This window comes from Phaenicophaeus curvirostris, chromosome 1 (genome assembly GCF_032191515.1).
Source record: "Phaenicophaeus curvirostris isolate KB17595 chromosome 1, BPBGC_Pcur_1.0, whole genome shotgun sequence".
In the NCBI taxonomy this organism is placed as follows: domain Eukaryota; kingdom Metazoa; phylum Chordata; class Aves; order Cuculiformes; family Cuculidae; genus Phaenicophaeus; species Phaenicophaeus curvirostris.
In genome coordinates this window covers 40,154,066-40,178,116 of record NC_091392.1, presented here as the reverse complement: position 1 = coordinate 40,178,116, position 24,051 = coordinate 40,154,066, and the positions used below count along the sequence as shown (strand labels likewise).

Here is a 24,051-nt window from a genome sequence, read left to right as displayed (position 1 = left end):
TACTGCATCTTTTTGATCATCTTTGCGGTCCTCCTCTGGACTTGCTCTAACAGATTCATGTCCTTCCTGTGCTGGGCTGGTTGTTGGGTTTGGCCTAGTGGCAGCACTGTAAGCAAGGCTGGCATCCCTGTGTTAGGCATGTGTGCCAGCTGCTGTTTAGGGAACTACTGGAGAAAAGATGGTGTTCGTCAGCTCAGGCTGTACAAAGAGGACAGGAGAGCTAGTTTGGACCCAGCAGGGACAATGGGAGCTGCTCTGTTGCTTGCCTTACCCTGTAGCCCACCCACCATGAAAGCCCCTGCAGCAAAGTGATGACCGGCTTTGCAGATGCTGATGAACACTTGGTAGTTGGGAACTGTTTGTCCTCATTGCCAAAGTGCCTCTCCCAGCAAAAGTCCACAGACAAATGAAGAACCGGGATAAAGATACATGGGACATCTCCTTGGATACGATCTGTGTGGCTGGGAATAAGGAGGGGACAAGAAATGAAATATGGGTGCAGGCTTAAAGAATTGACATGCCATGGGGAGGTATAGGAAGGACATTTTTCTATGCACAGATGCACCTGGAAACAGAGGTAATCTGATCTCTGAGCAGGATTTGTAGACCCTCTGCTCTGTGTGGATGCACTTTGCTACATGACATTCTTACAGTTTTTCAAATAGCAGAGACTTACTTGGCAAATTTGGAACTTTAAGAAGAATCATTGCAGGTTGGGTAAAAGCAAGACTATAAACTGTGCATCACATTAACACCTTTATTAATCCCAGACAGCACAGAATCCAAGTGAGATGGCCGGCCCAGGAGCACCTTCAGAGCCAGGGCTTCAGGAGGTCTCAGTGCTTAGGGAGTCTTGCTCATAGGGTACACAGCAGAGACAGCCCCAGCTTGTACCTCTTTAGCCTGTTTAGGTTTTTTTTTAATACTATTCTTGCTACCAGAAAGAATTTGTTGCAGGGCAGATTTTGGTTGCAACCCTCCAGTGTTTCTAGGAAGGCTGGAAAGCAGGTGAGACTGGTTTTGGCTGGTTTACAGTTTCTTTTCTTCTTTGGGGCTGTTCTTATTTGGAACATGACAGTTTAGTTTTAGTTCTTAATCCTTTGTCCACAACAACAGACTGAGCAGAGGGAGAATGCTTGAGGGGGTATGATGGTAACGCTCTGGCCATGCACATCGCTGGAGAGGTTGATAGCTAAGGCTTTGAAAAATGGCAGATCCTCTGTTATAATAATTCTTGTCTCAGCGGTACTGCTGCAGCTGTAACTGCTTTCTCTCAGCAGTGTCTCCTGATTTGGCGCTGTCTTGGAGGACAAGAGTCCTCTCACATTTTCCACCTGGTACTTCTCTCATGCCAAGAGGCAGCTCCAGGGTATTTAGAGGAAAAGTATCAGCAGAATGGTTAACCTCAGAATGGTTATGACATCTTTGGAGGACAGAGTGTAAAAGTGGTCAGAGGGATACAGAGAGCAGGAATTATTTCATATTTTGTGGGACAGAATTTCAGTTACCAAGCAGAAACAGAGCTAAACTGTTTCTATTCTGATGAGTGCTCTCCCATGTATCTAGCTGGTTAAATGTGTGCTGCATCCAGTTTAGTAACAAATGACTAATAAAAAGAAACATACAACTGTCAAGTAATGCAAGCAAATTGCATTAATTTTCTTATTTCTAGAGCTGGAGGAAAGATTTGGGAAGATCCCAAGCTGATCAGCAAGTTTTTTACCTAAAAAACCACTTTATTGTGGCTGGATATTACCGTACCCTCTATTAGGTGGCCCTCCTAGCTGGCCGGGGATGCTGGCCTGGCCTTTGTGAGCTCACAGCCTCCTGCATTGTAAGCTGAGGGACAGGCTGCTGCCCACCAGCTTCCAACATCTTCAGCATCTTATGGACATGACACTTGCCACAGCTGCTGTTGCAGGCAAATCAGCTTCCTTTTAAGCCCATCAGAAACAAGGGTCTATCAAGAGGTAAATTGAAATCTTTATGTTCCTCATTGTGTATGTCACTTCCCCTGATGCTGCTTAGAGTTTTCTTTCTAGAAGATGTGGATAAGCTGCCTGAACAACACTCAGCTATTGCTGTTCTGCTGATTGAAAGTCTCTCACCTCTAAACAAGTACCTTTAAAACTGCCACTTGTGTCAGGAGATGGGAGATGTCCTGTCTTAGAGAAACGATGTTTCAGGTCACCATGTCACCCACCCCAGTAATTCGTGGAAGGCAAGGCAGTTATTTTTTGCCTCCTCTGAACTGCCTCTCCTGACCCATAACGCCCAGTCTGTGGCTTGTGCTGGTCCAAATTTATCAGTCCTGGACTCTCTCCCTGATGGCTGCTTGAGAACCAGCAGCTTAATTGCCATCTAGCGGCTTTGGAACAGAAAAGCAAAGAGGAGTCAGGAAAGATAATTAAAGATGGGAACCCTGTCGTGGGGAACAAACACCAAAACCCAGAATGGAAGGGTTACGAAGCCAATGGAGAGCTTCCCTGTTGTAATCTCACCCACCTCTTTGCTTTCACAAGAACGATCTATTTCTTATTATAATCGTTTAATATTGCTAATATTGAATTTTAATAAACAAGTATGAATTTGTGTATGCTTTTAGTATGGGGGAAGCTGGTGCTAAAAAAAAGGAACATATACACAATCCTACTAGATTAGTCTATAACAGATATAAAAAAAAATTTAAACTGCATCTATAGTGAAGATTTTAATATTTTTTCATTATATGATTTAAAATCAGTTTTTCAGACAGAATAAATGAAAACCAAACCCAGTACAGGAAAGAGAGGCCTTGTAATATTCAGGTACATTTTTATTAATTCTAAATTACCTTTTTTTTTTTTTCAAACATCAAAGCAAAAAAAGCAAAACAGCAAATCAGAGCAAGAGAGTGCTAGTTATGTTCCTGCTTCCAGCTTTGTTGTTAAAATCTGAAAAATAAAGTCATTTGGTAGCGTATAGGGAAATGCAGAATCTGAGCACACTCTTGGAAGCCAGATATTGGTGGGTCTGGGTAAAGCACTTGAAAATAAATCTAGTGCATTAATAAGGCTGTAATCTACAGGCATTTGCACATGTGTATAATCCCATTTCAATCAACAAAGCAGCAACTATGCACTGAATATTTACCTGTGGAATGGTAGGAGTGGGGCATTACTGAGCATAAGAGGTTATTCACAGCCAGACATGCCTGAAATGCTACAGCTGGTATCTCTCCGTTGCAGGACAAGGTTGTGTGCATTTGCCTGTAGGCCCATGCTTCTCTCACCTGTTAATCTACTGGGATTAGAGTTTATTTAAAGAAGATCTCTAGCTGGCTCCTTAGGCAGGGATAGGACAGGAAATAGAAATTAAATATGCTTCAGCTAGTCCTTGTAAGCACTTCTATGAACAGGGAATTCAGGCTATCAGATTTAGAACTAATCCACGCTGAGTTTAGCAACCACAACTGTCCTGATGAGCCCTCCAGATGAAGACATGGACTGGCTTGTTGAAATTGTTCTCTCCTGTCATGTAGTCATTTTTGATATAGAAACACAATAAGAGAAAAATCACAGCTCCTCACCACTGCAGCTTCAGCAGGGAATATTATTGTCTGTAATGCAAATTACAGTTCAGGGTCATCTATTCCTGAAAACAGCTGAAGGAGAATTTCAAAGGGTTTGAAGCATTGCCTCCCAGAAGCATCTGTAAATCAGTTCCCTATTAATATATTTCCATGCCAGTTCCCTGATCTGTCACATGTCTTGCTCTGCCACCACTAGTAAGAGAAAAAAACATTGGTAGTTCATTTCCCATAATGAATCAAAAAAGTTTCTGAAGGTATAGCTGCTGCAGCCACTGTCACAACAGGAGAGAGAACTCCAACTTGATTCACTGAACCTGCTGTCTCACCAAAGAAGCCACTTCTTGTATGTCACGCTGGTACTTTTCTGAGGCTGCTTTAAACTCATCCAGGTGCTTCTCATAGCTTCTCACAGCTTCCAGAAGCTGATTCCTCTCCACGGCTCCCAGGATGGCATGGAGAATCATTTCAATGCCAAGCCCGAGGATGGTGATGCTGATTCCCCCAAGAACAGATGCCCCAATCTGCGCAAGGAGACTGATGAGCTTGCTCACAGCGAGAGTTATAAAATTGGAGCTGAGTAGTTTGACAGCTACCATCCCAGCTGTGGAAGTCGCTTCTCCAAGAACAATGGAAAAAACTTTATGAGCTATAGCAATTTTCTCCAATTCAGGCTCCTTGATGTCATATAGCCGCTGGTACAGCACAGGCTCTAGCTTTTCCTTCATGTCATTATCAATCTTCTGTAGCTGATGCTGAATCTCACTCATCGTTCGAATGATGATGTCACAGTTTTCCTTGACAGTGCTGCTCTCTCTCATCTGAATGCGGGGAATGGTACAGCCCAGGTGTGCATTCAGTACTCCAGCCAGCTCATTTGTAGCGTGGAAATTTATGGACATGCAGTTGAGCAATTCCTGGTGCAGATTGATCAGTTCTTGTCTTCTCTTGGGATTATCTGGGTAAAGGAGGTCACTCAGTGCCATTCTTCAGAAATAGGCTACTTCAAGAGAGAAAAAACATCTCTTAGACTGTCCAACACACATAACCCTAGCCCTTAAAGACCACTGAAATGTAGACTTCTTTGTTTCTGCCTCACCTTTTATACTCAGCAAGACAAATCCCAAAGCATAGCACATTATAAGATATTGGGCATACTCAGAGCAACAAAAATAGCCAACAAAACTGTAATTAGCATGTCAGTAAAATGAACATGGGTCATTCTTCACCAACAAAACTGAATATACTAGAAGCTAGCGAACACAGTAGTTCACTAAAAAATGGAACAGTCTCATCTAATCAGCAAATCCAAAATAAGCCATTGAAATGAAAGGCTTGTTCTAGACACACTTTTGTATCAGCCTGTTTTTTTTCCAGTTAGTGGCATCTGATTTTTAATCAACTATGATGACAAATGGCGTGGGCACAGTTTACATAAGGGTGTTTTATGCCAGTGTAGCTCTTCTCACATTCAAGAGAAAATGTTGCTATATAAAACTCTGGGCTTCTCCTAATAAACTCATACTTGGGAATTCATAGAGAATAGTAAAATTACACAAAATAAAACCATCCCATCCAGTGTCACCTTATGTACCTGTCCCACTGTATTTTATTCTCTGATCTTTAACTCTATTCCCCCATCGTTCACTCACTTCCCTAATGCCGTGATTTATTTCCCATTGTTTTTTCACTCCTGGACATCAAACAGCTGAAAACAGCTCTGTGATATTGAGCATGCTGCTAAAGCACTGTGGGGTGCACCAGCTCTAGTGAGATGCCTGTGATGGCAGACTGCCTTGGAGCAGCACGCACCAGCTTGCAAGGAGATTCCCACTTGTGCAGCCACAGTCCCTCCATAGCCAGGGTGTCCTGTGTGGAGTTAATATCAGCAGGTGGTTACCAAGCTCCTAGGACATCACTGAGCAGAATCTAGCTGTTCCTTATCACTGTACAGACCAATGCACAATATTTAACTTCTTTGATTCCTCCGTCTGATCCTTATGGCCATCATTCTCTTCTGAGCTGTCACTGGGTCCCAGCAAATGCACATATGTCAATATACAGAATCCAAAGTGACTGAGTAACCAGTGATCATGGAGTTAGTCCTCATAACTAAGCTTCTGTAATCAATTCTGTGCCACTTCCCTTTAAGCCATCACCAGGTGCAAAGTAAAAATGCTTTAGCATTATTTTGACTTAAATGTGTATTTGGAACAGGGGCAAACTATGAATGAGTAGGATGACTCATTTCTTTGCTGGTACTTTTATGTTCTCAGCCCTCTTATTGCAAAGCCAGGCCACTTCTATGCAATGCTTTGAATTTTTCAAGGATAAAACTCTTCTTGTTGTTAGTGCCTATATATCACAGTTACAGATACAAGTAGTTTATATAGAGAGGAATAGCTAGATTTGTTGTCTTAAAAAGATACCTTTGTGTCATTTTGGTCCTTTGTAGCTCTTACATTATCTGCTAGCTCCAAATCATCTGACATTAACTCATCCAGCTGTATTTTACTAAACACTTTCTCCCCACCAAGATCACTTTAGAAAACCAGAATGATTCCAACAGTCACTTGGCCCACTTTGAGTCTCAACGTTGAAATACAAGCCAACCTGAAGAGAATTTTTTCCACAAGATTTTGCAAGAGTTATACATTTCTTCCAGCCGCTTACCCTGTAGCTCTGTCAAGAGAAAAAACTCTTTAACACATCTTTCTTTTCATTCAAGCTGGAGGGAGCAAAGTACCATAAAGGTTTCTGATTTTCAGGAATCATAAAGCCATGTCAATACAAAGTATGGATTCAAACCAGTCCTGCCTCAGTGATGTTGCTGGCTTGCTCTCTGACTTGGTGAGATATTAGATCCTTTCCACCCTAGTGATGTTTTGTTGAAAAGTCATTTGTTTTTCTTCATTTGTAGAAACTGAGAAGACAAAATAATCTAAGAGGAATAGCACTTCATCGAACATTTAATGTATTATACAGTGTGGAGGAGACTTCTAGCATCTGTTATTTACACATGATTATTTCAGCTTCTGATAACTGCTCTAGATTCTGTCTCTTAATCCTACAATTACCTCTTCACATTAACACTGTCGCTAGTTTTTATATTTACTTTCTAGAGTTTGGCAGGCTACATATATCTGCGTATTTCTGACTATTTCTCCAGCTCCAGGGAGATTTTCTTCAGATGCTTTTCTAATTAAACATTTAGATTGCTTACCTGATTTTGTTTGAGTGCTCCTGCAATCAGTTGAATGTGTACAGGACAGTGACTTCATTCTCTTTCCTCTGTGTTCTTCTCGTGCTTTCCAGCAGCATGTGACGAGTTAGGGATCCAGAGCCTGGGCTTCAGCTGGGTCCTGTTGCCTGCCTGCTTGTCATTAATTCTATTGTGTGATGTTTACTCAGATTAATTTAATTTTCTTCCCCCTTTCTCCTTCCTTCCAATTTGAACACATTTCAGTTTATTTCATGTTAGTTCCCAATTGTTAGATCATCCAAAGGCCTCTGTTCCTTGTTAGAGTAAGTTCTGCGTGAATCCCTCTGCCTAGGACAAAAGTACCATCACAGGTACCGACAGCCATAGCTGAAAGCTGAACTTGCTGTTCTTAGAACATAAAAGATATGGGAGAGTGCTTTTCATTCATACAGATACAGGATTAGTTTTTGTACTAGGATTTATAAAATTCTGTTGTTTATAAGTATAATCAATAAATTCTAATGCTTGCAGCTGTTACTTGAAATAATGAATTGTTGCCATGACTGGTTTTGTGTATTTGAAAATTACAGAAGACATGTTGAACAGTCCCACACAAATAGGGTAATAGATACCACACACAGTGAAAACGGGCTTTTCCTGTCCCAGTAAGACAATATTGTACTTCTGCTTTCATCCAAGCTAGACATCTTCCATGCTCTGATTCTTAGAAATACAGACCTGCTGCTCACTAGGCTGTGCTCACAAATGTGGCCTCCCGAGTACAGAATGGTTGAATCCTCAGATGCAAATAAAAGACCAAACATAAAATGAGTGCTCCACAATTTCCAGCTTGTTTTTCCCCGAAAGCTGAGCTATTATATTGAACCCAGGTCCAGAGGACCTAATTCCCCTTGTTTTCAGAACAGTAGGCATGAAGACATGAGCTGAGAGAGAACAACAGTGATTTAACTATTACATTTCTGCAGTCATCAATTAGTTGTGACTCCTGTTATTAAGTAAAAATGCCATGTAGTCCTAAAATACTTCCTCAAATATTGGAGTAAATCGAGTAAATGGCTTCCTTAGTAGTCAAAATGCTAGGAAGATGGGAGTCCAAGCAAGAAGAACATTTTATGCTTCCACCTATCAAGAGATGCTTGCAACATCTAGCCACTGTATGAACTGACAGATATAGGTCATTTCACAGAAAACTGCACCTTGACAAAACATTACATTACTCAGTCTTCACTTGCTTCCTCTCTTGAGTGTAGATGTCTGATGCATTTGACTTTGCCATGTCTATTCCCCCTTTCCCAGAATATGAGTCTCATTCTGTGTAGACCCACCACTATATACAAAGTGAAGGATTATAATTCTAAGAATGATGTGAAGTAGATTATTTGCTAGGACTCCCATAAATTTACCAATAAACACTAAAAGGCAAGAATAATTCACTTACAGTACTTCCAGTTTGCATACTGAAGGTCAGAGTCATACTTCCTGCTGCATAAGTGTAGTGATACTTGCAGCTGTTTACACAATACTTTGCTGGCCTACTTGGTAAGACTTCTGCAAAGGCTGACAAAGAGCTTTTTCCATGTTTTCTTCTAACTTTAATGTCTTGGGGGAGAGTGGGTGAAATAGGTTGATAATTTGTAATATTAGCTTCAGAAATGTAGCATTCGAGTTGAAAATATATCCAGCTTTATTCCCCTGTGACTTCTGGATTTCCTCTGTTTGCTTTTCAGAATCAGAACACACGCCAGAAATGTTATCCCATCATATTCATGCAAGTGATAAAGAAAGGCTGGTCAGGGCCTGCCATAATCTTCATGACTTAGTGTACTTCTATGTCTCTTCAACCAACAAAATATTCCGACTTCTCAATACGCATCTGGGCACCAACTTCGCCATCATGCCAGTAAAAGAACACTTCAGCATTAAAGATAATCTGGAGCTCATGCTCGGTGCTTTGAAAGAGATGCAAGCCACCATAGAAACAAAAGACAAAGATGTAGAGGAGAGCATCAAGCACAGTTTGACAGCTAAGGTTTCCAATCCCATCACCACCCTGCAGGACAGGATCACCGCAGTAAAGGAAATCTCTGACACTTACAAGGGAGTTGTTGAAAGCATCATGGGTGTACTTGTTGCAGTGATGTTGAAACATGACAACATCCTTGGCACTGTAGTTTCTGCTGTTTATCAGTTATCGAGTTCATCTGCCTTATTCATCCAAGTATCAGAACTCATCATAGACTATGCTGATATTGTGAAGATGCTGCAACAAAATGAGACACTGAGTACCACAGAAGGCAGCTCCAGTGGAATCTCCAAACATATTGGCTTCAATCTACACTCCCGCTCTTCAATTGTTCTTTTCATACGGGCTATACTTCAAGAACAGAGATCTGTGAAAAAAAGCCTGAAAATAGCAGCTGACTACTTAGAGGAGGCTTTCATGGTGCTGAAGCCTCCTTGTGAAGAATTCCAAACCTTTGTTAAAATGGTTGAAGCCTGTGTTCCAACAATAAGAGATAAGCAGCAAGAAGCATAAATGCACTGATATGTCATAAATCCACATTGATTCTTGTAATTCTCATGCATGCTTGAACACACATTAAAAAGGTACCTGCAAGTGCTTCTAATAATTTCTTTTTTGATGTTATTTTTGAAATCTGGGCTTAATATCTTTGAGCACTTAGGGGTCAAAATCAAGTTCTGACAGCTTATTATTTGAATTCCCTGGTAAACCAAAAGCCACATGAACATAACGTGAAATACAGGCAGAAAACACACTAATAGTAAAATAGTTCTGTATTAATTCTGTTATAGCTTCCTCAGCAAGTATGTATCAGGATTTCAGGGGCAGTAGTTCAGTTTCACAGAACATGGCACTAGGTTTTAGTTGATTTGATGATGGCTTCTGCCATTACAGACACCTAAATCCAATACACAAGATGCTAAGCCTTCAACTCTCCCCTTTTCTCTACTAAAACCTGAAGACATCAAAATTCCTCAAGTGACTACATTTCTACAGCTAGTATTGCTCTTGTGCATAAGTTCTACATTCCTTGCTGCTGGATTTTCAAGGGAATGGCAACACCAAGCTTGTATGGAACAACTAGTGTCAGAAGTCCATGTGTCTTTTCTGAATGCCTAAGGGAAAAGCTACCTACGATGCAGAGTGTCACTGCCCTACTCTTCAGAAAAGTTGAAGGTAACAGCCCTCCTATCTGAATGGGTCCTGGGAATGTCTATTTTGATGAACCAGGTCTAATAATCTAATCTCACCTGTAAGGCTGCAGCTATAAACAAAGGGCAGGTTGAACCTTCTGGAACAACAGGAACTCCTAACACCGATTTCCTGTGGATTCCTCTTGCCTGCTATTCAGATCTATATACCTGGATGCAGCCAGGAAATCAGTCATTGTGGACCATGTGCAAGAAAATTCCAACTACACCAGGAAGAAAAGCAGAGGCGAGGACAGCGGGACCACTGTTCTTGCTTCTTGAAGCTGAAAGAAAGTAAAGAGCATTCATTTAGACCACTTTTGGCTGTCTAGAGCTTCCTGCACTTGCTAACACAGTCTTTGGCCACGTTATCCATTTCCCTAAGTCTGCCTGCTACTTTGGCTTAGGTCCAGACACAAATCACTCTTTTCTGAATGATTATTTTGTGCTCAAAGCTTGCATTGGTGCACTATGGCTCAGAGAGACAAACTCAACAGTCCTGTGTTGGTTGTAGACTCACAGAAGGACAGGGCTGTGAAACAGGCCTAGTGAGCTCTTCCAGCTCAGAATAGTTGCCTCTGTAGCCAGGATACTCACAGTCTGCATTACCAAGATGCCTTTCCTCCCTTCCACCACAGGAGAGAGAACACAACTAAAGCAGCAATGGTTTTGCCCTGAGGCTTGAAGTCTGTCAGTCTTGCAAACCACCAGACTAAATATATGAATTCAATCTGCCTGCAAATCTCATGTACTGTCTTTGCAGTAGGATTACTGGGGGCCCAACTACTTGTGTCCTATGACGTTTTTGCAGTGGCAGATAGAATAAACAGAGGCTGCAGAGAACCTTGAGACCTGATATGTATCAGGTAGATTCATCTTTAGTGAGCTGTGGTGAGCTCCCTGGTTTCAAAATACACAGATGAAAACTGGGTCATGTTACTCTTGTAGGCAAACACAGTGGACAAGATACAAAATCGGCCTTGAGCTTGGCCCCGTGTAGGTGCAGCTGGTGAGGGATCTTTGGGTTACTTGAGAGTGGACCATCCTGCATTCCCTCTGCATGAAGGGCTATATACAATACCTTCCACAAGCTGGCAGTGGTACTTGCTGTAGTGCCCCACAGAGTGCAGATGTAACTGGTTACCATGCTGTGTCCGAAAAAAACTTTTCACAAGAAATATCTCATAAGGAGGAATGAGAACTTCTTTCTCTGATGTGTAGAAAGAAAAGCCTTGCATAGCCGCTCCCATACAAGTGGTCACTGTGAACAAAGTTTCGTTCCCAAACTTTTGGGCTTCATTCCAGAGGCAGGAGGTGATGGTGAAACAACCATATCACACCCTGCTGCCTACCATGGCCTCAATATATAAGTCTTTTAAACCTCTGTGCACCAGGTAGCACTTATTTTTTCCCATGCTCTCCTTGCTGCTCTGCCATTTCTTCATTATCTGGATAGCAGTTGTTAGGTAAAAGTGAAAATATTTGAAACTGAATTTGTGTCTGTAGTGTTCTGGAGGCCTTCCTGCTATAGATGTGGCCCAGTTCAGCTGGCAGCGCAGGGAAAAGTTCATGGTGTAAGCCATGAGCACTATGGCATGAGTCTCATGCATGTCCCTCAGGAGACCTACAGGGCTCTTTAAGAAAGCCAGCTGAGCCTTTTTCCAAACACTCAAATAGTCCTTGTTAGCAGCTATTTCCTTTTGGAAATAGTCTCCTCTCTCCAATTCTTCCATTACTTGCTCTCTACACCCCAGATACTGGTCATCAAAGGAATGAAGAGCCATATCCATCATGAGGTGGGACACAGCCTGCAGTGTAAAAGCAAATGAAGATTAGCATCGAAAGTGTTACTGTTTTATATATCTCTATGGATGTAAGCCAGGTTTTTACCTACCCTTTTCTTCCTTCTTTGTCATTATTGGTAGAGCAAGCACAGCAGGTAGGCATCTTTGACCCTTTCACAGAATCACAGAATCACAGAATCACAGAATCACAGAATCACAGAATCACAGAATCACAGAACAACCAGGTTGGAAGAGACCCACCGGATCATCGAGTCCAACCGTTCCTATCAAACACTAAACCATATCCCTCAGCGCCTCATCCACCCGTGCCTTAAGCACCTCCAGGGAAGGTGAAACAACCACCTCCCTGGGTAGCCTGTTCCAGTGCCCAATGACCCTTTCTGTAAAGAATTTTTTCCTAACGTCTAGCCTAAACCTCCCCTGGCGGAGCTTGAGGCCATTCCCTCTTGTCCTGTCCCCTGGCACTTGGGAGAAGAGGCCAGCACCCTCCTCTCCACAACCTCCTTTAAGGTAGTTGTAGAGAGCAATGAGGTCTCCCCTCAGCCTCCTCTTCTCCAGGCTAAACAACCCCAGCTCTCTCAGCCGCTCCTCATAAGGCCTGTTCTCCAGCCCTTTCACCAGCTTTGTTGCTCTTCTCTGGACTCGCTCCAGAGCCTCAACATCCTTCTTATGGTGAGGGGCCCAGAACTGAACACAGTATTCGAGGAGCGGTCTCACCAGTGCCGAGTACAGAGGGAGGATAACCTCCCTGGACCTGCTGGTCACACCGTTTCTGATACAAGCCAAGATGCCATTGGCCTTCTTGGCCACCTGGGCACACTGCTGGGTGTCGGTTGTCAACCAACACACCCAGGTCCCTCTCCTCCAGGCAGCTTTCTAGACAGACTTCTCCTAGTCTGTAGCACTGCATAGGGTTGTTGTGCCCCAAGTGCAGGACCCGGCATTTGGCCTTGTTAAACCTCATGCCATTTGACTCAGCCCAGCGGTCCAGCCTGTTCAGATCCCTTTGCAGAGCTTCTCTACCCTCCAGCAGATCGACACTTCCACCCAGCTTAGTGTCGTCCGCAAACTTGCTAAGGGTGCACTCGATGCCTTCATCCAGATCATTGATGAAGACATTGAACAGGACTGGACCCAGCACCGAGCCCTGGGGAACTCCACTTGCCACTGAGAACCTCAGGTAACTGTCCAAGCCCCACCTAAGGAAAGTGCCAGCCAGGATGCCAGATTTCTTATTTGTGGGTTAGTGGCACTAAAAACTGCAGGAGAGTTTGCCCTTTAGTGGGCAAACGTGTAAAAAGTCTGCAAGACAGACTCATGATGCATTTATTTCAATATTCTGCTCATGATGAGTAAGTGATTTTGAAGAGGGAAAGAACAAGCAAAACACTGTACTCAGGGCAGTGCAGCCTGAACTTATCTCAAGGGTGAATTTCTTCTTCCTATCTTGTAATACCTTTTATACATGTTTAGCTTCAGTTCACGATGTTCAGTAAAGGACAATATAGTAGCACTATGCCTATATTTTATTCATTCTGTTTGTCTCAATGAGGCCAGCTGGACCTGTCATGCAAATAAATAGTAAACACATGGGAAGGATTTACACAACTGTATTCTGTAACAGGAAAATAAACTCTAATATATCCTGTCTATGAAGTGTCACACTACTTACCTATTTCTGGCATTTCATATTAATAAAAACCTTGTGTAATAAAACCTAAGAAATGGTGTGAGTTATGATTTTTATTTTTTTTAATCTCCTAGTAGATTAGTAAAGTATTGTAGTCAGTCGACCGTTGAGTTCTACAAGTATATATTCTCCTCATCTCAAGTATTCGTCCTGGACATATAACCAAATCAACACCTTAGACTCTGAAATTATACTGGCCCATATACAAGGATTCAGTTTCTTTCTCCATGATACCATAATTGCTTTAAAGAAAAGCTAAAAGGCAGTCATAAGGAAAAGAGCAATATTGTTACTGTCCCATCCAACAATACACTGCTTTTGTCAGAGCCCTTGCTGAGACAGGCTGGAAAAGTGAAGGAACATGTGATCTACTCACAGACACAACCTGTCTCCAAATGAGAGGAATTTTCCAGCCAAGTAGGTAAAAGGAATTAGGACAGGTAAGAAATGGAACAGAGTAAACGAAAGAAGAAGAGTTTAAGCTGAACCTAAAGCTACTTAAAGATCATGTTTCAAATGAGGAAAAAAGAAAGGGGTTATTTCAGATGGATGATCAATTTCTCCACATCAAATAAAGAACAATGTTTATCCTCTTCTTACAAGCCTTTGCAAGAAGATCAGGAATGGAAGGCTAGCCAGCAGCACTGGCATGCTAGTGTCTGCTCAAGACACTGTAAAGAACATTGAGCTCAAGTAGAGGTCACTTACATCTGTTTCTTTCCCTTTTTCTCTTGAAATGGAAATTTCTGCAGTTGGAATTTTGCACTAAGGTCTTGGTGACAATTCTTCAGAAAAAGTCACCACATTCTTACAGCAATTCAGAAGTCATTAATCAAACCAAACATACAATTTACTGGTAGAAATGTGTCCATGATCCATAAGGAATGGTCTTGTTGCATCAGCTCCAGATGGTTCAGATGCCTTTCATATAGTTAATTCCAAGGTATCTAGTGTTCTTGCAAAAAGGAAGAAAAGTCCAGCTTGGAGAAGTCTAAGGCAGTTCTCTCCTGAGGAGTGATGTGTTAGGATGAGGTGGAAAACAGTTCTTGGTCAAGAGCATAAAAAGCCCTTTTGAAGAAGTGCAGAGCTCTGATAAAGCCAACACAGAACTGCAGGGTAGGTCAAGATCCCATCTGGAAGCAGAGATAACATAACTGTCCCTCTCCTGTTTAGTTTCCCCAGGTTTCTAAGAAAGGGCTGCCAGGTATATCCATACACCATACACATCCCCATTTTGATAAATATAATGTCCATAAGATGGCAGCAGAGGATTTATACTGGTACTTCAAAGTGCATTGACAGGTGAAAATCGAGCTCCTCCAGTCCAGCAGTGTATTTGTAATCTGATTTGTGTAGGCAGATCCCCAAAGGTTGTCGTGACTTTATTTCATATAAAGATCTGGTGGCAGAGAGCACTTAACATGATCAAGGCTTTTGTGTGCAATTTCACAGAAAAAGATATTTACTGGAAGGAAGAAAAAAGTGCAAAACTAAAAGAAACATGCAAATATAGAGAGGAAACTTGATTTTTCTGTTATATTTAGCAGATAAAACCATGCAACAGCAAATCCCAAACTTATTAGTACAGCAGCTATTAGGATTTCATTTCTCTCTCTAATATTTTTCCCAGCAAAATTTTCACAGCTTTCAACGAGCATTTTGTTTGTTTTTACTAGATAATGTCCTGAGGAGAGTTTTGATGTGAGCAGTGCAGCTTTATTGGTTTATGCCAATAGGGGAACCAGTCCCAGGTGTCTGACCAAGAGAAGCAAAGGTACTAACTAACTGGTTTTCTCTTTGGCCAAGGTCAGTGTAGTCAGTGCAAGTCATAGCAGCTTGCCAAACAAGAGATACTCACACTGGCAGCCGTCTCTGTGGACTTATCCCATGTCCTTACTTCAGGGCAAGGTTTTTCAGAGAAATGCTGAACTTGGTAGACGATCAATCAGGAAAAGCCTGGCTCTCCTCTCCCTCACTGTCACAGTGTACTAGGATCATGACCTGAGTTTCAGTGTAGTCACTTCTGGTTTACAATGGGGCAGAAGAGGGGAGAAAGAAGCCTCACGCACCTGGATCCCACTCCTAAGGTCTCATAGGAGCAGGCTTTACCTTCCAGGCTTCTCTTTAAGTGCAGATAAAGATTGTACAGAGGATCAGAGAGAAGCAGCACACCAATCTGGTCTACATAAGCAGTATTTATTGTGATCAGCAGCTGTGGATGGTTGTACCAGCATACAGAGGTCCAGAGAGATTCAGTCTTTCTTCATCTTCTGACACTCAGCAGTCGCTGACCTTGGAGATCAATCAGGTATCTACCTCTCAGGGAAGGAAAGCTGACAGAGCACATCAAAGGAGGCTGTGCAGAAAGCTGCTAAGGTAGACTGTTTATACAGAGGGACAGAATAAAGCAGTGCATACGAGAGGATATGTATATAAACACACACATGTGTGTTATATCAGAGGTCCAAGCTGCATTGAATAAAACAAATACTGACCAAGCTTCAGTCTATCTTTGAACAAATTTTCTTTTTATTTCATAAAGTTTATTGCTTTTTGTCTGTTTGCATTTTTTGGAGCTGTTCAAGCACTTTTAATTTCAAGCATAAATGCTAAAGCACCAGAGAGCACCAGGTTTCTGTTTGTTTTTGTTTTGGTTTGGTTTTGTTTGGTTTTTATTTTGCTGTGCTTGGATATATTCAGTTTCACCAGAAAAAAACAAGCGATTTCCAAGTTACCTTTTACAGACAGTCCTGGATGAACCATACAAATGGAAGGGATCATCTAACACACCCTTGGGGATTTATCAACATACAGGCAAATCTTGTGACAGAATAATCAGAAGACCATACCAGAACTGGATTTCTGGCTAAGTTGTAGTATTTCCACTCTTCTCTCATTACAAAATGATCCTACATTGGCATGTATTTACAGTGATTATTCCTCTTCAAAATACTGTAATTTCCCAGTCATTGTATCAGGATGCAGCTGTTCCACCTTCTTCCCAGTGATCATCCCAGGATCATATCCTCCACATTTACATGCTTTATGGCGTTGTCCTATAATACTCATGCATTTTGTAGAGAAGGACAAAAGGTCTTGTTAAGTTTCTAAGGTGTATATTGATTTCCTTTAGAGGAATCACAGGTTTTTTTTTCACCTGCTGCATCAAGGGAATTCACATAGGAGGATCTAAGACAGTCTTCTCAATCTTTTCTGGTGAAACTCAAAATACCACAAAGATAACTGAAGAGAAACATTTTTTTATGAAAGGAAGAAAGTTAATGGAAGCTCAACAAGTGGGATAATTATTGCCTTGTTCTAGCTGGCCAAGTGGTCCCAAGCAAAATTAATGAAGTGACCATTCCATCCTTAGTATCTCCCGAAGTAACGGTTGTAGGCCATGGAAAGTCCTATTTGGTCAGAGAGATAGTCACAGGGGGGATAGTTTTCACAACGCTCATGCATCCGCTCCATTGGGCTTTTGTAATACTCATAGTACCTGGAGTAGACAAAGAAAGAGATATGATTCTGCAGATTCAATTGATGCAGTTGGAGAGGTTTCACACCCTGGACACTGATACGAGAAAAGTGATTCCTAAGGATGACCCAACAGGGGACGTCTCATGGTGAGTTAGTCATCTACTGACATGGGGATGTACAACTTGATTAATGCTGATAAAAGTTGGAATTGAACCCAACTTAAAACAAATGCACTTGAAGTTTTACCAGGAAAGGAGACCACAGAAGTGGTTAGGGAATTTTTGTCTCAACCGTATTTCCCAGCTACTCAGGATTTTGTTGTTATTATTATTTCCATTGTGCATTTATTTTATTACATGTTTATTTTTTTATTTCCTGCTTACCTTTATTTGCACCCAGTTTCTGCTCACTTTCCGGCTAGCCACTGTTTTCCTTTAGCTTAAGCAGTTTCTTCTCAACATCCTCACTTCTGTTGTTGGCAGCAATACTATCCCCACTCAGCTTTTGTTCTTCTAGGCTAAGCAAGCCCAAATATTTCAGTGTCAGTTATATACTCTGGCTGCTCTTCTCAACTCCTCTTCTAGATTTGATTAACCTTTCCTGAAGATGGTATGCACCCCTACAGGAGTCCCACCAGTATCTCATGTATCATTATTTTGTTTCTGTATTGAAAATACCCTGCACAGGCTTGAATTGCACTTTTTCCAACTGTATTTCCAGACTACCTTTACCTCATGATCAAATAATATGCCATGATGTCTCTCTACCTCAGACCTTCTTTATTAATGCTTATAGCAGACAATATAGTTGCTGCTACTGATTTCCATCTTGTTTTCAGCCACAGCAGGTTTCAACATCAGCTAGTTCCTCTGCTGTAATATTCTGATCCTCTTCTCTACAGATGAGGCCTCTCAATCTTCTGTTATCTAAAAAAAATATTGTCCTTCCACTCCAAAGATGGTTTTAACAAGAATTCTTTTTGCACAGGCCTACATGAAGCAGGGGCTTAATGACCTCTTCCAGGAAATTTGTGAAGAAAATTATTGCATGACCTCAAATTGCTCCAAATGTTTATACCTAGGATTTCTACAAAAATACATGTAAAAATATACAGCTTCAGAAAGAACATTTATTCCATTCTAGACTCATCCTAGCAACAGAGCCGTGCTTCCTTTGTAGGGAGCCAGAGGCAATGACCAAGGCTCTGTGATGTTCGTTATCCTGGAAACTGGCTCTGATGACCTTGCAGGTTAGAGCAGCTTCTAACTTGTAGCCTGCTACCTCCACAAGCTCAGACAGCTCTGACCATCATCCTACCAAGGAGAAACGTCAGAGGCCATCTATGAGCTCTCAAATGGATATTTATGAAAAAGAACCATTTATCTGAGTATCTCCTACAGCATTTTTGCTTTAACACGCGAAGGTTATAAAAGAGATATACAACAAATTAAAGCTTTGTCATGTCCTCTTGCCTTCCCACCCACTCTTCAGAACAGGTCCAGAGCCCAGCTCTCAGCCTAACTTGTGAGTTGTTACCATTCATACGGGGTGTATCTCTTCTGCCTCTTCACAAAGGCATTGGCAACTTCCTTTTTAATCTTGATGCCTACCAAGAGAGAACACAGAAGGTTAGATATACAGGGCCATGGTCTTTGAAAAACAGAGACCAGTCTAACCTCTGAAAACGGACCATCTACTCTCTTCACAAGCAGATGACTGCCACAAACCATCCTAATTGCCCATTCATCTCTGTGTACGCTGCTGTCTACTTGAAGCCCAATAGCAGGGCTCCTTTCTCACTCCAGTCTGCACAGCTACATGGAGCAAGGGCCTCTTCTGACGTAAACTCAGTTCCCTTATCACACAGAGTGATCTGACTCCACAGCACATGTGCATAAGGCAAAGTCATGACAGAATAAAATACAAATAAGGATAAAATTAAGGGAATGGCACTCTCTTTCCCTAGCCCACTTAACTTTAGCCATAGCTTCCTTTCTAGATTTTGACTCAGACTGAGAGTGATGTGAGGTACAAACCACCAGGCCTTAAAAATGCATCTAATGAGCCATAAGCAACAGAAGGCACATGGAAATATCAATGTTCACATGCAGAGTTCCATAGGAGGCGATCAATAAACATCACCCAGGGATAAATACATCCAGGAAGTGAAAAGAAAGTTGGTGCAGGACTTGGGGAACATGAGAGGTCTTTCTGCCTTGACAGCATTAGTCCCTGGTCTCTACTAACACACTGCACTTGTTTATTTGGTCCCTTGAAGGTGTGCACAGATGCTAGCACACCAGCAGCACAGGCAACTGCACACTAGTACATGTTTCTGCAGAGAAACTGGCAAACTGTCACTGTCCCTACATGAAAACACTTTCTAAGCTCTCTGTCTGTAGGGAAACAGTGGGATTTGTTCCCTTCCTTCACCATCATGGGGAGTTTCACAGAATCACAGAATAACCAGGTTGGAAGAGACCCACCGGATCATCGAGTACAACCGTTCCTATCAAACACTAAACCATATCCCTCAGCACCTCGTCCACCCGTGCCTTAAACACCTCCAGGGAAGGTGACTCAACCACCTCCCTGGGCAGCCTCTGCCAGTGCCCAATGACCCTTTCCGTAAAGAATTTTTTCCTAATGTCCAGCCTAAATCTCCCCTGGCGGAGCTTGAGGCCATTCCCTCTTGTCCTGTCCCCTGTCACTTGGGAGAAGTTTGATCATGTTTCTCTTTGGCAGATGCCCCATCTCAAGCAAGATGGGGTTTAGTCTGGATCAAAATATCAGCTATGCAGAAAATGTCAATTAATGATCTGTAAGAAATCAACACCTTTCTCTGAACATTCTTTGTTTTTGTTTTTGTTTTTCTGTTTCCCAATCTGTGTTTGCATTAACTCAATGGAGAAATACTAGCTTTCATGTTACCCAGCAGCAATGTTTTCCTTTAAAGTACGGGAAAGGAGAGAAAAGGAAAAAAAAGAACAATTTTCTGTACAGATTTCTGCCAGGATCAGCTTGCAGCAAAAGCTGTGGACATCCTAAGATATGCAAATTCCTGTGTTTCATGTGACCTGACAGAGGAGGGACTGCAGCTCTCAGTAGCAGCTAAGGCAGACACTTGCTTTTGGGCTCTCCAGGTTGTTGGATTTGGCAGGGATGCCACAGCCTTTTGCCATGTGGCACTGAACATTTCTGCTCTGTGATCCTCAGCATGAGACTGGCTGCTCAGTGAATCCAAAGCACCACTGCCTGGAGGCCCTTCGTCAAATTCCTCTCTCAACACCCTGGGGACACAGCAGCTGCTTTGGATAGGTCCCTAAGTCCAGCTCAGAGAAGCCAGGAGATTAATCATGTTGCTCCACCCACATCAATCTCTTTCACAAAGGAGAGATGCATCCCACTGCTGACAACCAGCAGGACTCATGTCTTGCCCAAGGGCTGCTCAAGTGTTGTGGAGGTGCAGGTTATGGCACTAGCACACGCAGAGCAATCCTAGGCTGCTGGTGCAGGGAGGCTGACCTCTCTCATGTCTCCTGCCGCTATGAGCAGTCTCTCTACTGCAGGTGCTTCTGCACCTCAGGGACTGCACCACTGAAGGAGCAAAAGGGGAACTACTAGAAGGACTCAGCATGGTTCTTGTTTGTCCCTTAAACCTATCAAAGGGAAGAAGGATAACAGATGCAGGAGAATGGAGCTGAACATTTGTCACATTAATATACTCACTGTCAGCACTGGGAGATCCTGAGGGTTCTTTGGGATCTGGAAGACAAACAGATAGAAAGGAGTTTATTTGTGAGTTCTCCTCCTTTGCTCCATTCTGTAACTGAAACCCTCTGCCTACTGTCTCAGTTCAGTTTCCCCCATTTTTTTTCAAGATGTTCTGTTTCTCCACAAATGTTTTTATTAACACCCATCATTTTGACACAGACTTGTCCACCACAGCAAAACTCACCCATTATGCTTGGATTTGTTTAATTTCAACTTCCTCTGAGCCAGATTAAATGACACAATAAACATACAGTCACTGTGGATGCTGGAGGAAAGCCTTCCTCCCTGTCCCTCCCTACCCTTACTAAGAGCAGGTAAAGCTAGAGCTAGGGGACCATTTGAGCAAAACCTCAGATTTGAACAGAACCTGAAGATAGACAAGTATCATCTCTGTCCTTGGAAACAGAGGTTTCCTTAACTCTAGAGAGAAATCACAGGCCATTGATAGGGAAGAGAAATAGGGCTAAGAAATAGGAACAGCTGTTTTCTCACAGCTTTCTGGCTCGGTTGAGGTATCTGGTTTACCAGCTGTCCCAACAGGAATTTGCACACTGTATTTTTGTCTTCATTCCCATTCTTAATCCTTAATGCTCCCTCCACACACCCAAGGAAAGCATCCTCTAAAAGAAATGGAAGGTATCCTAATGTTGGCTCTCCCACACTGTCCTATTTCACTTTTTTTTTCTTCTGCTATTTCAACACACTTTATTTCAACAGTGTCAGTTCTGCCCAGGTATTTGGCATAAGTGTATTTATGGGCAGAAAAAGGACTCTAGAGACCAAAAAAAAAACCTGTGATTAAACAAAAACTTTGTGTGAAAACAGTTGTGAATAGCTCTATTTTTAAGCAATGTATAGATTCCTTGGAATTAAAAAAAGTAAAGTTAAAAGTTACTCCAAGGCCATTAAGCCTTCTGGAACATAACAATGACTAAACAAAAGCAGATAATTACTTGAGTGAAAAAGTGAGAAAGAGACTGATAGAAGGAAAACATTGATCAAACAAAATACATTTGCCAGTGTTGAATCATGATATTATGTGATGCCAAGAACCGAAGAAAATTTAACTCTGAATGAAATAATACAGAAAAAGACACATCTCTCCTATTCAGCTTTTCTTTTCCTGATGTAAAGGGAAAACCCTTGTTTTTCTGTTCTTCCCCACTTTCCTCTCTCTTCATCAACTATGGAGCTGCCCCTACATTACTCTCTCTTCATCATGAAGACACTGTCAATAGAATGTGATGTGCTCTTATTTCAGTGGGAAGACTCTCTTATTTTAATGAACAATAGGAGGCTTTTTTTTCCCTCCAGAAATTCTCCGCAACCCACGCTTTGCTGCAGATGAAGCCTTGAGTTTGTGCCTGTCTCTGTGATCCTACAGAACTCCAGGGCTGGTAGGCAAAAAAATCTGTCTCCCCGTGGTTGACAGAAATCTGCCTGCAACTCAACCCTCTTACTCAAAAGTCAGCATCTAGCATACCTTTGCCAGTTCACTTAAATGCTAAACTGGTTTAATGCTTAGACATATTAAAATGTTCAAATTCCCTGCTTCAGTTCAATGCTGCCATTCGAAAGAGGGAGGGGGGAAATGCTGGTGGGGGAGCTGACCAGTGGAAGGAAGCGCCCCGGAAGAGATGAAGCTCTCTATTCCCAGGCCCTCCTTCTTCCACTACTCTATCTCTCCAACAAAGATCTTAAGTTATGCAACGTCAAGTGGTGCACCTCCTACCCCTCAAGCTGTACGTCTCTCCCAGACAAATAGAAGGCTGGCAGCAAGCTGAAGGGTTGAACAGCCCTCCCAGGAGCCATCCCAGGAAAACGCCCTCTTACCTTTCTCACTATAGCAGAGCACTGCCAGGGCCAGAGTCACAATCAGAGGTGCCAGAAGACTCTTCATATCGTCTTTGGCTGCACTAGTCTTGCTAACCTCAGAGCGTTACTGAAGTTCTCCAAAGCTTGCTTTTGGGCAGAACTTTATATCCTGTGATCGCCTGGAGAGATCGAATCTCTGGCTTGTGTTCCTGTGTCTGAGCTCCAAAACAAAGTCAATCCTTTGTGCCAGGAGGTATTGGGTCCTGGCAGCTGTTTTGACAATTATCTCAGGACACGTAGCATTTCCAGATTTTCAGACTGTTGAAGAAAACCAACTGGATTAAAAATCAGCTTTATTATAAACATGAAAGTCATCCAGCATCTTGCCAGAAAGGCAGAGGAGAGACCAGAACACCCTGAAGCAAGCAGCTTGTTTCATTTGATGGAGGTGTCCCATGTGGAAAATCAAATGAGACTGAACCCAACAGTAATCCTGCTTTCCCACCTCATGATGATCCAATCCTCTGAAGGTAAAGAAATCCATAAAACTGTTTGCGTAGGGCAAACACACAGTAGATTTTCACTTCAGACAGTTTCATCAAACTGTTTCAGAGAGTTGAGATTTTTGTACTGTTAGGATATTCAATAGTTAGTTTTGGGGAGGGTCTTTGTTTTTTCTTCCTGGAAATCTTTCCCGTATGGAGGCTATTAATTTGGTTTCTCCTGCCTAAAAATTCAAAACAACCTTGAAACTTCAAAAGAGTTTATACTTCAGGACTTGAGTGGCTGTGGTTGCTTTGTATATTAAGAACCTTGCATGGGCTCTTCTACAGTCTATATAGCAATGACCCCATACTCCCCAAGCCCACCAGCCAAGTTCCCAAAGCCATGTCTCAAATACAGCACATGGATCACATTTTTCTCCATCTCACATCCAGCCTCCTCTTCATCCCCACATGTGGGGGTGTCATCCAAAGGTTACAGAATTAAAGCCCAAAAGACTTCTAAGGGCAGTCAGAGCCAGTAGGGATTGTGCCAATCCCTAGACACACGTTTAGTTTAGAGGAACTCAGGGATTTTTTTTTAAGTGTTTAACTCATCTACAGTCCAGGAAAGACTGAAGATATATACCAACAATTTCCAGCAAAAGTATCTTGAAAATCCAATAGTTTAAAAATAAATACCTCTCTAAAATTAACAGGTATTCAAGGAAAGTTATGCTTCCATAAGAAACCTTGAAAAAAAACCCATACAATTCTAGAAATCCAAACAGCTTTACTTCTCTTCCCAGCTTTTCCAAAGCTTTCTAACCAGCAAGTAGTCTCTTAAACATGTTTGGTTATTTCTTACACTAATGAAAGCCCACAGAAACCTCTGGTATTGTTCATTATTTATACTGGTAAACCAGAGACTGGAATCACCAGATAATTCTGGATACAGATTCAGACAGCACTAGCCCTCTGCCTTCCATTTTGGTAGTGTC

At 42.1% G+C, this 24,051-nt stretch overlaps 4 protein-coding genes across 5 annotated transcripts; 1 reads left to right on the top strand and 3 right to left on the bottom strand.

The window, feature by feature from the left end:
- Window positions 1–2,844: 2,844 nt before the first annotated feature.
- On the bottom strand, window positions 2,845–7,507 carry SMCO3 (single-pass membrane protein with coiled-coil domains 3). 2 transcript variants are annotated; one of them, XM_069854144.1, is made up of 2 exons: window positions 6,792–7,507; window positions 2,845–4,568 (listed from the first exon to the last, which is right to left on the bottom strand). In XM_069854144.1, the coding sequence occupies exon 2, from the start codon at window positions 4,552–4,554 to the stop codon at window positions 3,877–3,879; it is 678 nt and encodes a 225-aa protein (XP_069710245.1). In that variant the 5' UTR covers window positions 4,555–4,568; window positions 6,792–7,507; the 3' UTR covers window positions 2,845–3,876. The 2 variants fall into 2 exon arrangements, with proteins under 2 accessions (XP_069710245.1, XP_069710236.1); XM_069854135.1 differs by having other exon boundaries at window positions 2,846–4,571.
- A 1,178-nt stretch (window positions 7,508–8,685) lies between these two features.
- On the top strand, window positions 8,686–9,327 carry C1H12orf60 (chromosome 1 C12orf60 homolog). Its single transcript, XM_069854900.1, has one exon. The coding sequence runs from the start codon at window positions 8,686–8,688 to the stop codon at window positions 9,325–9,327; it is 642 nt and encodes a 213-aa protein (XP_069711001.1).
- Window positions 9,328–9,975: 648 nt separating this feature from the next.
- On the bottom strand, window positions 9,976–14,591 carry ART4 (ADP-ribosyltransferase 4 (inactive) (Dombrock blood group)). Its single transcript, XM_069854102.1, is given in 3 exon segments — window positions 9,976–10,288; window positions 11,086–11,812; window positions 14,100–14,591. Coding segments are annotated over 3 exon segments (873 nt in total). The 5' UTR covers window positions 14,151–14,591; the 3' UTR covers window positions 9,976–10,193.
- Window positions 14,592–15,286: 695 nt separating this feature from the next.
- Window positions 15,287–22,781, bottom strand: LOC138716606 (osteocalcin-2-like). The gene is made up of 4 exons (XM_069849769.1): window positions 22,587–22,781; window positions 20,709–20,744; window positions 18,516–18,585; window positions 15,287–16,998 (listed from the first exon to the last, which is right to left on the bottom strand). The coding sequence occupies exons 1-4, from the start codon at window positions 22,651–22,653 to the stop codon at window positions 16,869–16,871; spliced, it is 303 nt and encodes a 100-aa protein (XP_069705870.1). The 5' UTR covers window positions 22,654–22,781; the 3' UTR covers window positions 15,287–16,868.
- Between the last annotated feature and the right edge of the window lie 1,270 nt (window positions 22,782–24,051).

Excerpts from the sequence above, each read along its gene's own strand:
- SMCO3 (XM_069854144.1), bottom strand. The coding sequence starts at position 4,554 with ATGGCACTGAGTGACCTCCTTTACCCAGATAATCCCAAGAGAAGACAA.
- C1H12orf60 (XM_069854900.1), top strand. The coding sequence starts at position 8,686 with ATGCCAGTAAAAGAACACTTCAGCATTAAAGATAATCTGGAGCTCATG.
- LOC138716606 (XM_069849769.1), bottom strand. The coding sequence starts at position 22,653 with ATGAAGAGTCTTCTGGCACCTCTGATTGTGACTCTGGCCCTGGCAGTG. Across the intron at positions 18,586-20,708 it reads AGGATCTCCCAGTGCTGACA|GCATCAAGATTAAAAAGGAA; the intron begins GTGAGTATATTA and ends CTCTCTTGGTAG. Across the intron at positions 16,999-18,515 it reads AGATACACCCCGTATGAATG|GTACTATGAGTATTACAAAA; the intron begins GTAACAACTCAC and ends TGTCTACTCCAG.